This window comes from Amblyomma mixtum, chromosome 3, assembly GCF_055824585.1.
Source record: "Amblyomma mixtum isolate Tamu chromosome 3, ASM5582458v1, whole genome shotgun sequence".
NCBI lineage: Eukaryota > Metazoa > Arthropoda > Arachnida > Ixodida > Ixodidae > Amblyomma > Amblyomma mixtum.
The window spans coordinates 77,186,007-77,199,652 of NC_143014.1; the positions used below are offsets into that span (position 1 = coordinate 77,186,007).

At 44.6% G+C, this 13,646-nt stretch overlaps 2 protein-coding genes across 3 annotated transcripts in view; one reads left to right on the forward strand and one right to left on the reverse strand.

The window, feature by feature from the left end:
* The window catches only part of LOC149350676 (uncharacterized), a 34,499-nt gene extending 30,560 nt beyond the window's left edge, over positions 1-3,939 (forward strand). Inside the window, exons 5-7 of one of the 2 annotated variants that reach the window (XM_089579773.1) lie at positions 570-620; positions 1,928-2,008; positions 3,592-3,939. In XM_089579773.1, the coding sequence (XP_089435899.1) occupies positions 570-620; positions 1,928-2,008; positions 3,592-3,713 (254 nt within the window). In that variant the 3' untranslated portion in view covers positions 3,714-3,939. The remainder of the gene's footprint in view (positions 1-569; positions 621-1,927; positions 2,009-3,591) is intronic. The other variant, XM_089579774.1, reaches the window with a different exon arrangement.
* Positions 3,940-3,992: 53 nt separating this feature from the next.
* On the reverse strand, positions 3,993-9,933 carry LOC149350677 (uncharacterized). Its single transcript, XM_089575557.1, has 5 exons — positions 9,916-9,933; positions 9,519-9,741; positions 7,664-7,791; positions 4,696-5,271; positions 3,993-4,437 (listed from the first exon to the last, which is right to left on the reverse strand). Exons 1-4 carry the CDS (start codon positions 9,931-9,933, stop codon positions 5,182-5,184), a joined length of 459 nt encoding a protein of 152 aa, XP_089431683.1. The 3' UTR covers positions 3,993-4,437; positions 4,696-5,181.
* Positions 9,934-13,646: the final 3,713 nt, after the last annotated feature.

Consider the following 13,646-nt stretch of genomic DNA (forward strand, 5'->3'; position numbering starts at 1 on the left):
TTGTCCGTCTGTCAGCACAGGAGCACTGTAAGGGTCAGCCTACCTTTGTCCCGCACCTCTGCTTATCCTATGTATGGGTGTGCTTGTGCACATGGGGAGATTTTTACGTCATTACGAGTGAGTGAGTGAGTGGGTGGGTGAGTGAGTGAATGGGTGGTAGTCATAAAGTAATAAACTGCTGGTCCTCTTGTAATCCTGTCCTCTAGTAAATTCCTCAAAACAGCACAGCTAGGCTTGTATCACTAAATATGATTCTAGGGTTAAAAATTGCCAGGTTCACTTTCCAGTGGCAGCCTGTCCAGAGCCAGAGATTCTTAGTACTCTCTTCTGCACCACAGGTCGGACTGCCGCCTTGGTCAGTTGCTTCGCAGCTGCTGGAGACCAAGGGCTGGGGATTATTTGGTGCATTCATGTAAAAGGAGGTGGCCAACTACTACACCAGGGAGGCCAATTCCTGTTCTGGGGAGAGGGTGCGCTGCCAGCTCAGATAGCCAGCATCAGGCCTCACCCCAGGCCTGGTTATTCGAATTTATCTACATTCATATTTTTCCTTTTCTTTTTTTATCCAGTAGAGAATTATGCAGCACCAGGATTTGAACTGCGGTTCTCTTGCATGCAAGGCAGGTATCACCTCTGTGTTGTTGCTGCATTCTACTATACACTTTGAACTCTTACAGCAGTGCGAACACTAAGCCAGAGCTCATACTCTGTTTTCTCCGCCCTCTGTTGAGGGCTGAGAGCCACACGCTCAGAGAAAATTAGTGAAATAAATTTATAATAGTAGGGCAGTGTTTTGTCTCTTAGAGGAAAGACAAAGCTAGCATTTAAAATTGTGCATTTGTGACTGGTCTCACTGTTGAAAAGAAAGCATATTTGATCTCATTAAACTAACTAGGTAGCCATGCAAGCTAGTTGGTGTACGTCAAACATAGTAAAATAAGTGCGAAAACATAAGCACTTAAGAAAGAAGTGCTGTGCTGTGTGTCTTTCTCTGGTGCTTGCATTTTTTTTTTTTCACTGATTCTATTATGTTATGAAACCATGTTCCTTGATCGCATTGCTTCACGTTTCTTGTGCTCCCATTTTATGTGGAAAATAAAAAAGACGACTGACAAGTAGGCTTAGCGAAATTCTCCAAGAATAATTGAATTTGTAATTTCATTTTAATTTCCCATTTGCAGCCAACGTACTCTGGCTTGCTTTATTCTGAGAAATTCTCCTATACATCACTGGGCTGGCTAACAACTTCGGCTTCAAGTTGATCTCTTCGCAGCTGCACGAGCTTTCCACTCCTGAGCCTCCATTTTGACGTCCACTAACTTAGTGTCTTACCTGAACCAGGCTGTAGTTGGTAGTTGTAGTTGGTCTGGCAAGCCCATTGCTTCCTTTGCTATGTAAGCTGGGTGTGGAAGTGTCAGTGTGGTGAAAATTGGTCTTGGGACATCGCTTTATTAGTGCATTAGCAGGAAATAGTCTTCTTTCAGTGAAAAAGCCACCGTCTCTGTGTGTATGTGACGCTTCTACCCTCTGGAAGCACTCTCCAGTGGGTGGACCTCCGGGAACCGCCGGTGAAAATGGTAAAAATGCATCCCACAGTCACGATCCTCTGTCCACCCACTTCCACCCCAAAAGTCTCCAGCCACCCATCCTACTGCTTTCAGGGGACTAGGCCCAAAGAATGTTAGTACTACCCAGCCCTGACCTGGCTGGGAAGGCCCGAGCCATGCTGCACTGCACCTTCCACTGCAGTCTGCTTGCTACCTGAACTGCTGTAGTCGATTCCCATATTAGGACAAACATTTCTTCAACTGGTCAGACTTACAAAATCTCTGCAAGTTGCCTTCATCATTTATAGTTGCATCGGGTGAAGTATTTCTCTGCTTAAACATAGTTGCTCATGAGTATTCATTCTTTTGTCTTTCTTCAGTGGGTACGCACTATGGAGATTTCTTTGAGGAAGGTACAGACTTAATGAACAGTCAACTGAATGGCCTGACCTTGAACTTTGGTAAGCACTGCATGCATTGTATTGCTGCCAACTGGCCATTTCTTGCATAGCAATCCTGTGGAACTGTGTTCTTTCCTCACATCACTGCACTGAATGTAATTAGTAGATTATAATGCTGGAAAGAATAACTATAAGCTAGTTTTATCAAGTGTCACAACAACTTCTGAATAATTTCTCCAGTGCAAGCAATTTTCATGCAAGTGTTAATGGTAATGATTCCATCGAAAGTGCAGGAACAAGCTGGCACTTATTAATGCGTAAGCATTTCTAGGCTATGTCGGCGGGCTTGTGTCATCAAAACATGTCCGCAGCAGTTGTGACGTTCTCAGAAGAGGTACGCTGATTAGTCAATTAATTAGAGCCAAAAATGTCGAAAAAACGTTGAAATAGTGTAGACGGTAAAACAGCCGTGGGCAACAAAATAGTGAAAAAATAGGCAAAGGAGTAAAGATAATGTTTGAAATGAATTGAAATGTATCTGATGAGTGATAATTAATCGACATACATTAATTAGTTCATTAATTATCAGCAAAAACCATTGGATGGCTATAGTAAAAACAAAAACCATTGGACGGGATATAGTATTTATTATTTTCTTCCTTTAAATGCATTACCAACAAGCCCGGAATCTTGCTCTTCGGGATATAGTAAGTGGACGGGAAAGCAACCACGGCGCCAAAATGGGTGATTGAGATAAAGGAATGTATAATCAGAGTCAATAAAGCGATATTTAATTAAAGCATAAAACAATTACGCTAATTCAGTTGTTAAATTAACAGAATTTGTCCATAGGGTCGCCGCAGTCATCTCTAATTTTTTCATTTTGTGCACTTGAAGGAAAGAGTAAGCGTTGCCAAGTTTCGCTGTAGATCGACACCATTATATCTAGTGCACATCTACAAAACTCTATTAGTTCTGCTTTTAGATCTGTTTGATGATTGGAATATGTGCTTTTTCTTTAAATGGATACTAACAACCAACAGAAGTTTAGCCTGTATCAATAGGGCATTGCATCCTAATCACAGAGACCACTCGCATCCAAAGTGGAGCTTTTGTAAGCTAGAAAAGACCAAAAACGAAGTATATGTGTTGCCATCACCGGCTGATGTCCCGAGTGAACTGCATGCTTCAGCATTGATTTTTGAGTACTGATCCCAGAGGTTAGGCTGTGCCAATGTTCACATCAAAATGGTGGCAACGCATCCTTTTCGGTGAGGATATCACGAGTTTGAGTCGACCGCCAGGAAGATTTTTAAATCTGATTTTCTCGCTGTTAATGTCCCACAGCATGTAGCCAGAAAATCAGTTTTTATAAAGAACAATGATTGGATGGAGTTGCCCTCAGTGTACCAATAAGCATTTGCGTAGTTGCGAGATTTTATTGCCTGCTTATAAGGTTTTCATTAGTTTTTGGGTCAAAAGCAGTAGCAGAATTTGTCCACAGGTGGCACTCGATAACTACCACTTGCAGCTGCTTTGTGTCATATCATGGCAAATGCTGTGTACTGTACCTGTAATGTAATATATTTCCTGAAATTATGACATGAACGTTACCAACAGAACTGTGTCTTTTTAATTTGCAGATGATGACCCAGAAGCTGACCCAGAAGTTGACCCAGAAGTTGACCCAGAAGCTGACCCAGAAGCTGATCCAGAAGCTGACCCAGAAGCTGACCCAGAAGCTAACCCAGAAGCTGATGGCTAGGAAGTGCCCAGCTATGCAGTGTTTTTTTTTTTCTGAAGGTTCCTTTTCCACAAGTCAGTGCTCAAAAGTGCTGACCTATGCATTGCTTTTTTTTTTCTGAAGGTTCCTTTCTGACAAGACAGTGTGGAAAAGTGCTGAGCTATGCAGTGCTTTTTTTTTTTTTTCTGAAGGTTCCTTTTTGTAAAGTCAGTGTTCAAAGTTTGTAATAAAGTCTTTGTTTTGTAAACTCGGGTTTCCAACCTTGTCACTGTGAGGCATTGCTCGGCCGAGAAGCCACAATTGAACCACCTTTAAAGCTTTTATTACGTGAATATGATAAAAACTGTCAGCAAAAGCAAAGTCACTGATGATGGGAGGGTAAATAAATAAGCTTCACTTCAGTGTTGTATGTGGCTTGGCGCAATGCGAGCTCACATCTACAGTCTGCATAATGTGCACAGTTCCACCTTGCAGTTCTCTGGAGGGCTGTAAGAAGTCTTCCTTTTGGTCGATTGGACACACATGTACATGGTGCAACTTGAAAGCTCTGTGAAGGCTGGAGGATTGAATAAATAAGCTGGCACTGCACACCTTAGACATAACCGCTCGCTTGAAGACTGGCCACTGCAACTTCATACGGAGGTGGCTCTAAATCTGCCGGGTCTTTCTTGACAACTGCATCATAGTTTGGAGGTGGTCCACTTGGTATGATTTGAGTTTGCTGCGATGCAAGGTTTGCTGCTACCTGTTGAGCAAATATAAAAGACTTCAATAAGTAATAGCACTCCGAGGTGTATCTTGCACTTTTTGGTGCAGGCACCATGCAAAAATGCTTATGTACTGAGGCTTCAGTCTTAGTTGAAGTGATCTGGAACCCTCACTGCTGTGTGCTTTAGAACATTTAAAATTAAGGTATTTTATTGTGGTCTCTTAGTTCTTTGCTCATCAATATTGACCAAATAAAATATGTAAATGGCTATAGCCTTATCGCCCTGTCACTTGCCTGCGGGTGGGGGGCTGTTGATGCATTGTCCAGAGGTGCGAAGGCATTTTCTCTCATTTTGCGTTGGCAGCAGTAGCACAGTAGGAACAGTAGAAATGTGCTTCCACCAAACATGGCCCTGCATCATACATGAAGCAAGCCAATTCATTTTGTTAGGGCTAGGAATACACACCAGTATTATCAACCCAGGTGGTTTTGGTGCTGTTATTAACAAACAGCGCAAATTCAGCCGGCAAGTTGCAGAATATGGGCTATCTTCACGGCTATGGGTCCTGATGGAGTGCATAAATGCTGTGTGCTGAGTATACTCAGTATATGTACTGTGACCAGCTGGCACGGGGAGTCGCCTCCGCGGCGCGTGTCACCAGCAGCAGCAGCGCCAGCTCGGTGGCTCCGGCCAAGTGTCCCCGCGCGTCCGCCTCATGCTGCCAGGGAATGCCAGCGCTCAACCAGGTGCCCGCTCTGCAGTTTCGGGAAACAGTATCTTCAGTCGGAGCTTGCTGGCGACAGGGACAGCGCCTGACTGTCGGGACAGGCGTCGCCCGGAGCACGCGCCGAGCCATCTTCACAGTCTTCCTGTGAAGTGGTGGGGGGGGGAGGCAAACACCTTTTACAGCTTCTCGGCGCACTTTACGAGCACTTATCATGACCTCCGGGCACGTGAGAAAAGGCGACAGAAACGTGAGTCCCGGGAATCAGCGATAAACACAGCACGCTACCCGGCTGCCCGACAGGTCGCCGGGGCATCGCGGACTGGAAGAAACACCTAACTTGCTCAACTGCTGGGACGCCTTAGCGGCGCACCGATCCACCTGCCGCTACCATGTAACGTGACGTTTTGATGCTCGTCATTAGAAGGAAAAATGTTAGGCTTCCATGACATTCTTTTGCTCGAGTTTTGAGTCTTTGTGCCCGTCCCGTTTCATAGCCCCTGTGACGGAACACATGGATGCACACAGTGGCCGGAAGCACATCTTGAAAGTGTGTTTGAAGGCTTGGAGGGGCGTTTCTCCAACTAAAAATGCGTCGGACAGACCCGGCTCAGTGCTGATCACTCAGTGAACATGGGAGCGCGTGGCTTTTAAAACTAGCGCCGTGGGGAACCTTGACGCATGCGCTTTGGCTCACACCACGTGATAGCAACAGGTCTCGAATTTCGTGAATAGAATTCCTAAACCCAAGCCTGCTGATCGTTTGCCAAATGTAAGTCATTGTCGTTTAGTCGGTGCCAAAGTGCTACAACTGCTTCACGATGAGGGTGACCAGAATCGGCCCTGGGAAGTGCGTCGCGAGGTGGGGTTCTCCCAGATGGAAATTTTGCAAGTGGAGCTTGAAGTGTATTATTAACAGGGATCTTTTCAAAGAGGGACCAATTGACAAAAAGGACTATTAGTCAAAAAGGACCACGCCCCAGTTAAGAAACCATTGGAAATTTCAATTGGATATTTAAGTTGGTTCCAATTGGAATTTCAAATTGGTTACAGTCGTGATTTTTATCCACGAGTTGGACCCCATCAATTCACCCGTTGGGTCCCATAGTCAATTATTGCATCCAGCAAATATTCACAAAATATACCTCGGTCACTATCTAGTTGGGCAGAATACACAATGTGACAAATATTTGTATAATGCATATTACCAAAGTGCAAAAGGAAAACATTCGTCAGGACTGCAGGGCGACACTGTGCCTGATGACAGCATTTAAGACCACCCAAACATATATCACGCACAAGAAATACTATAATCAGACATTACAATAGCTCATGTATGCATCGACAGAACAACACTTATTCCATTTATATACCCAATTTATGAGACTCAGAGGGTCAGTGCAGCTTGCCTATTTAGCGCCACTGACCACTGATTTCATACAATTTCGACCGCAGTAATTGCGCAAATAGCGAATACAAATCAGTAGGTTAAACTGCTGACAGCTCTTATTATCAGAACCAAATTAGTTCTGTCTAGTTAGTCGAATATGCAAATGTTCATTCGGATATATTTGCATTTCTATTTGAATATCATGCATTTGTAAATAGTGTATATTGCAGCACTAGTATCCTCTCTTACTATCGCTCCCCCCTTTCTTTCCCTCTCCCTGTCCTTTTATTCCCGCTGGCCACAGCTCAGGTGCTTCAGGTTTCGATGGCAGATGCCGCAGCTAGGAACATCTGTTCCTTCCATATTTTTTTTAAATTTTTTCTTAACAATAAATGGCCTCTAACGACAATATTTGGATATATATTATGCACAGTACGTTGAATAGACCAATTGGAGGCAATTGGCAAGACCAGACTGTACCATAGGCTTATTAAATAAGTTATTAAAGTTACTCAGTTAAGCATTCACGGTTGAAAGCCCTACGCAATAAAAAGCTCAATGCGGAACATAGTTCACATAGTCTGGTAGGTCCCACTTTGGAAACCACTTGTATTCCAAGTGGTCACAAGTGGACCTTGGCGATCACCTGCTTTCGGGTGGGCTACTGGAACGCGCGAGTTTAAACAACGGTTCAAGCATTGTGCATTATCACCGTTGTTTCATCCTTAAATGGATAAAAATGCGCTGGCCGAAGGGCATGAGCGGCAACATTTGCCCACTCATCCGTGTAGCTGTCATATTTTGTGATGTTTAGAGCGCTGGCCTGGATCAAACTGCAGTGTTGTAACACCGCAAACGTTCGTGGGTGGCAGTTGCAGCTGCTTGCACCGCAATATCACCACACACGCGTACATAAGGCTGAATTTTTAAGAGGATAATGATGGGTGATTCTTGGATCGCTGCCTATGTCCGTAGTTTTCAACGACAGTATTGCAGAGTCCGTCGCCCAGAGCCGGAGGCGCGCAACATGTAGGCTCCCTACCCAGAGCACTTGCAGAGTCGATTCTGGCATTCTTAGCTTCAGTCGGCACCAAATTTTGACAGCAGAAGCGCGCATAGCTTTTGTGTATTTTATAGAGGTCCAAACCTGAGAAACTAATAACAAGCTTCCCTGGTGCCAAGACGAGCGCGTGTCGCACACGACGAGCGGGAGTTCCGGAGGCGTGTTCTTCTCCTTGGGGCCTGGTTCCGGTGACGTGTTCTTCTCCTTGGGGCCTGGGAGGAGGCCGGTAAAAATTCCAAATTGTAACGTCACAGGCTAAACTTCCTTGCAGCTCTCAAGTGCCACTCATTGGACACCGATGCCTAAGGCCCTCTCAAGGCGCGACATGACAGTTTAAACAAAAAATCTCGGCATGAAAAACCCATTAACGCTTAACTGTTGATTGGCCCTTCCGTGGCGTCATTGACAAAATAGTCTAAAGTTGTCAGAACTAGGGTCGTTATGTATTTTCCTTAGCCAGAATTGTGTCCTATTTAAATGACGCGCTAGCAGTTAGTACGCAGTTTTATCAGCGCTTTTTGTTCAAGCAAGTTCTGATCGTGACAAATGCCAGGAGAGGCCTCACCGGAATTTTCTGTCGCTCGTCAGTCCTGTGCGCTCTCGAAGCCTGTACCGGGTCCGCAGTTTGCAGCGCGATGGCTTGAGACCGATTGTGTCCGCACTGACAAGGCGGCGTTATTTGTAGAAGACAATGTAGTCGCGAGGACGTTACCCCGAACAGGCCTGCCTCCCAGCACAGCCGCAATCTCGGGAAAAGGCACTCGCAGAAATTTACGAGAGAGGCAGTAGGGTGCAGCCGTTAAGCAGCGTTGTTTACTTCCGTCATTTCTTACAGGAGTCTCGTCTTCAACGCATTCTGCGTCTGTGGGCATGTCGAAGCGGGGTCGTCAGCAGGTAGAACTGCTAGATAAGTAAAAACTAAAATACTCGGTGAGAGAGTCGCCTTCAGGGACAGGGAAACGTGCGTTCAGTATACGTACATGAAAAGACGTGGATGAAATTATAACGTGTTTTAAACAGGCTTTCCGAGCTGCAGAGTGCTCTCAATCCTGAACCGAATGTAGGCGTGCTCGGTCATCTTGTCACGCCTGCCTTTCACTGCCTCGACAGTGGTGATCTTCAGGCAGTTGTTATAGTTTCCAGGGTTTTTTTTTTTTTTTTACTCATTTCGATCAACCAGGCCGAATAAAAATATATGGGCCTGAAGACAACTGCGGTCGACTCAAAGCCGAAATTCATACAGCATGTGCCAGCAGCATATACTCGCCTACCTTATAAACTTGCGCCTTTTTTACGCTATTTGCGCTATTAATTTCCGAGCACAATTTTGGCTTGTGAACTGATTGGACTATTGGCGGCATTCTTCGCTGATGGTCACTGTTTGGCACAGGCTGGCCTAATCATAATGATGTGTCAGCAAAGCTGTGTTCTGACAAATCATGGAAGAAGGGCAATTTTTTAACATTATCCCTCCTCCGTTTTCTTCACCATATTCAAACACCGCTGCAGCAGAGTTGATAAGGAGAACGAATAAACTTTCTTACAGCAAAGCTGAAGTTGACCGCATGCTCCTACTCTGCCTACCGAGTATGTTCAGCATGTATGCTCCGCAATTTGTAACGACTAGGGGTTTAAAGTTTCGTTTTTTAATTCTTGAAAATTCGACGAACTTTTCTCAGTGTTTATTTCCTAATGCAGCTTTCAGTTTTTTTGTTTTTTTTTCGGGGAGTATTATTCTTGATGGATGAATTACCTTTTTCTGAGATTTGTCGCAGTATTCCTGTACGGTCAAATTCACTTAGTCTTATCACAGCGTTTTTGCCAGCCCGTTTTGATAGCACTCCCTGATGGAGCACTGGCAGCAGAATTTCACCCTTCAACTTCCAAACGGAGCCATACCACTTGGACCTAGCAGGAATAGTGAGCAGCAGGTGCTTACTGACAGCTATGGTGGCCCACCACGGCAGCCCTGTGCTTGCGTGCAGGAAGTCAAGCAACTGCTGTACTATGCCTGATGGCGACCATCCTCCCAAACCCACTGACTGCAGTGTGGGCACAGTGTCATCTGCCAGGGACTGCACAAAACTCTCCACAGGCACTGCTGTCGGTGCTGGTGGGATGGCAGGGATGGCTGCTGCTGCTGCACTTGTTGTCTGTTCCACCTGCTGGCAGCAGGCAGACAAAAAGAAGACACCACCAGGTCAACCACGTTTGAGCAAACAGTACTTCTAGACAGGCCTCGTCCATCTGTTTACTCAAGAAAAATGCCCAAGGCTCCAGGCCACGGTATCTCATTAAAATAAACTATATTCCAATGAAATTGTGCGACCACAAACCTGGCATGAGCATTTCATGGGGATAGCAGAAATGAGCAAATAGAAACGGACATGCTTCTAAATGCAACTACAATGTTCGCCAACTAGCCATAACCACACAACATTCTGAATTTTATCAACACATGACCCCAGTAGAAATATTTCTTCTACAGACGAAGAAAACAAATAAATAAAAATTGCGAGAGGCCACCATGGTGTGCCAAGATTATTGTACAAGCATACAAAAGCAGTATGATTCAATTACAAGTTACAGATGGCAAGCACGTAAAGTTACAGGCATCATGGTGGTGATCACGCACAACTTGCAAGCCACAGAGCAGACGGTAGTAAGCAGATTACAGAAATGCACAGGTTCTTGCTATGCTCCCGGTTCACCCAAATGGTGGCTGCACTGACATTGGTGGAAGCCAACTATAACAATACTTAAATGCTGAACTTAGCAATAAGATTTTATACTGCTTGCCCATTAGCTTTAAGACAAACATGCCGTCATTAAGGAAAGTAACATCACCCAAAAGAAGATGTGCACAGGAAAATGGGAAGACGACAGGAAAAAGAGGCTGGCATGGGCGATTGGGATGGTGATTGTGTGATGGTCATATGACTGAGTGCCCTGTATATATTTGAGCCCCAATCTGGTAAATAAATATCTGGCCAGCCTCTTTTCCTGCCGCCTTCCCAGTTTCCTGTGTGCATCTTCTTCTGGGTGGTGTTACTTTCCTTAATGCAATGCACCAACTAGCCCAACAATGTGTTTTACTAGAATGCCATCATGCGAGTCAAGAAATTACTCAAAAATGTACATAAACTCTTCGTATGCAGATGGAAAGAACATTTCAAAGGAATGTCCAATCTGCCACTGCATGTCACAAGGCCAGTACACCCACTATAATGCCACAAACACCAAATGCCGAGTTCCTTAGAGGAGTGAAGGAACCTCATTTCTGCTTGCATGTTCTCTTCTTTGAGATGATGCATTAGACATTAGTATACAAGCATCATCTCATGGTATTCCCACAAGGATCACCTCACGGCATTCCCCTAGATAATTTATACTTGAATTTCTTCTTGATGCTGTTTCAGTTTTCAGCAGCAGAACAATGGCTATTACTTTCATGTGAAAGGTGGGTTTAGATCATGTGGTTTGGTTTGGTTTGGTTTATGGGGTTTAACGTCCCAAAGCGACTAAGGCTATGAGAGACGCCGTAGTGGAGGGCTCCGGAAATTTCGACCACCTGGGGTTCTTTAACGTGCACTGACATCGCACAGTACACGGGCCTCGAATTTCTCCTCCAAAGAAATTCAGCCGCCGCGGCCGGGATCGAACCCGCGTCTTCCGGGCCAGCAGCCGAGCACCATAGCCACTGAGCCACCGCGGCGGCCGTTTAGGTCATGTGAGGCATGAAAAAAATTGCAATATAATCGCTGATACACAACCGACAGCCTGCTTCAAGGGCTGGAATGACGAGGAGCAATATATCAGCAAATATATTGCATTTTTTTCTCATGCCTAACGTGACCTAAAGCCACCTTTTACATCACAGCTATTGCTTGGTGGAAAGTGCACGAGTGAAGAAATTCAATCACAAGTTATTTAGTGGTCACAGACAAATACCACATGGTGATCCATGTATTTTAATGTCACATGCATCACTATGAAGGAAACATACAACTAAAATTAAGTGTCTATACTTCTTCAGACAATCCTCCACCATCTTTCGATTTTAATAAGGAGGATTGTTGAAGTAGTTGGTACATTATTAATAATAAACTGCAGCAGAGAAGAAACAACGACAACGAAGGAACACACAGACAAGGACGATGCTGCACTGACGACTGAATTTTATTTGAAATGCGCGCGCTTACTTATGCCCTAAATTCCTGCACTTCAATTCATTTTCCTACCTTTATCTGCCTGCATCATAGTGCAGGAAATGTGTCAGCACACCATCTGTAGCCCTATCGAAGAAGGAATTTTTTGCGCAATGAAGCAGGCTGATAAAGATAAGGAAATGAACTGAAGAAAGTATGAGAATCTAGGGCATAAGTAAGCGGGCATTTCAAATAAAATTCAATTGTCAGCGCAGCATCATCCTTGTCTGCGTGTTCCTTCGTTGACCTTGTTTCTTCTCTGCTGCAGTTCTTTATTCACCCTTTGATTTGACACACAGGCAAATTATTAGTAAAGCACATATTTTTCCTAAGTTACAAAATCAAGAATGATGTACTGTGACCATATATTCCACCACATTATAGATACTGTGGTGCAATGCAATCATTCAAAACTACTGCACACACAGGAAATGTCACCAACTGTGTGCAACAGAGTGACACCCACTGTTCAACCCCTTCCAGCCAGCATATCCCGCTTTCCTAATGGTAGGGCAAAAATGACAAGCACACACACCCCAACCGTTGCTGCTTCAGCATCTATCTTGCCAGCTTCTGATGATAACCATCGACTTCGAGCCACTTGGCAAATGGGAACTGCATATTTTCTACTGTCGGCTTCAACAATGGCACCCTTTGGCTACTTTTAGCTGAAAGCAACCTTGTAGGCTGGAAAAGAAGAGAGGAACAAAACAAACATGAAGATTAAGTTTTCTGTGTCTGAATGATTGGTTTACGGCTTAGGGGAGTTTAAAGTTCTAAAAGCTACTCAGGCTACGAGGGACGCCGTAGTGAAAGGCTCCGGAAATTCCGACCACCTGGGGTTCTTTAACGTGCACTAACATCACACAGCACATGGCCCTCTAAAATTTCACCTCCATCGAAATTCGACTGCCATGGCCAGGACTGAACCTGCATCTTTAGGTTAACAGCCGAGCACCATAACCACTAAGCCATTGCGGCAGCACCAAAGTTTGACCCAAAAATCACACGGTACAGAAATAAGTGCACACCCATAATTTTTAATCAGGGTGTGGCTAGAGTTCCATCTAAGCATACCGAGAACCTCTCTGCTAAGTCCACATTAAACAGTAAACGTCCCTCAAGTCCCCAAACAACAATGAACCTAACCTGGCCACTTTTGATGAAACAAAACCATACAGTAACAAAATCTTGGTACCTTTTGTGATGCCAGGTATGGACAGAGCTCTAGCAGCAGTTACATCGTCCTGTCTGGGAGGAACTCTAGAAGCGCTTTTGGAGTGTGTCCAGAGGGAACAGTCACTGCCACTAGAGTTCTGTGACAAGCACCTAACCTAACAGCTTGTGATGCAACGGGTTGACAACAAAACCACGCAATAAACCTTCGTACGTCTTGCGACAGTATGTACTGGCACTAGCCTGATTGAAGCCTGAAGGGACATATGTCATCAGGAGAAAGGGGTTCCAAAAGAAGACAAAGGTCTGGTATAGACGGAACTGTAGTCTATCAGCAGTTACATTGTTTCGTCCGAATGGAATGCTAAACGCACTGTTTCAATAAACACACAATCTATCACACAATTAAGAGCGAAATCCAATACCAATACAAAGTGATGCTAATTTATTGTTATTACTATAATCAACCAGATTAAATGCGGGTTTGAACCCAGCCGCGGTGGTTGCAATTCGATGGAGGCGAAATGCTAGACACCAATGTACTGTGCGATGTCAGTGCACGTTAAAGAACCCCAGGTGGTCGAAATTTCTGGAGCCCTTCACTCCCTCATAGCCTCAGTCACTTTGGGTCATTGAACCCTCACGAACCATAGACCATAAATTTAACAGGGACAAAAACATTC

What these genes read in the sequence shown, in the direction of transcription:
- LOC149350677 (XM_089575557.1), bottom strand. An exon ending in GTGGGCCACCATAGCTGTCA is followed by an intron (nt 7,792 to 9,518) that starts GTAAGCACCTGC and finishes GCCTCCTCCCAG; the next exon opens with GCCCCAAGGAGAAGAACACG. An exon ending in GCTTGTTATTAGTTTCTCAG is followed by an intron (nt 5,272 to 7,663) that starts GTTTGGACCTCT and finishes ACCACTTCACAG; the next exon opens with GAAGACTGTGAAGATGGCTC.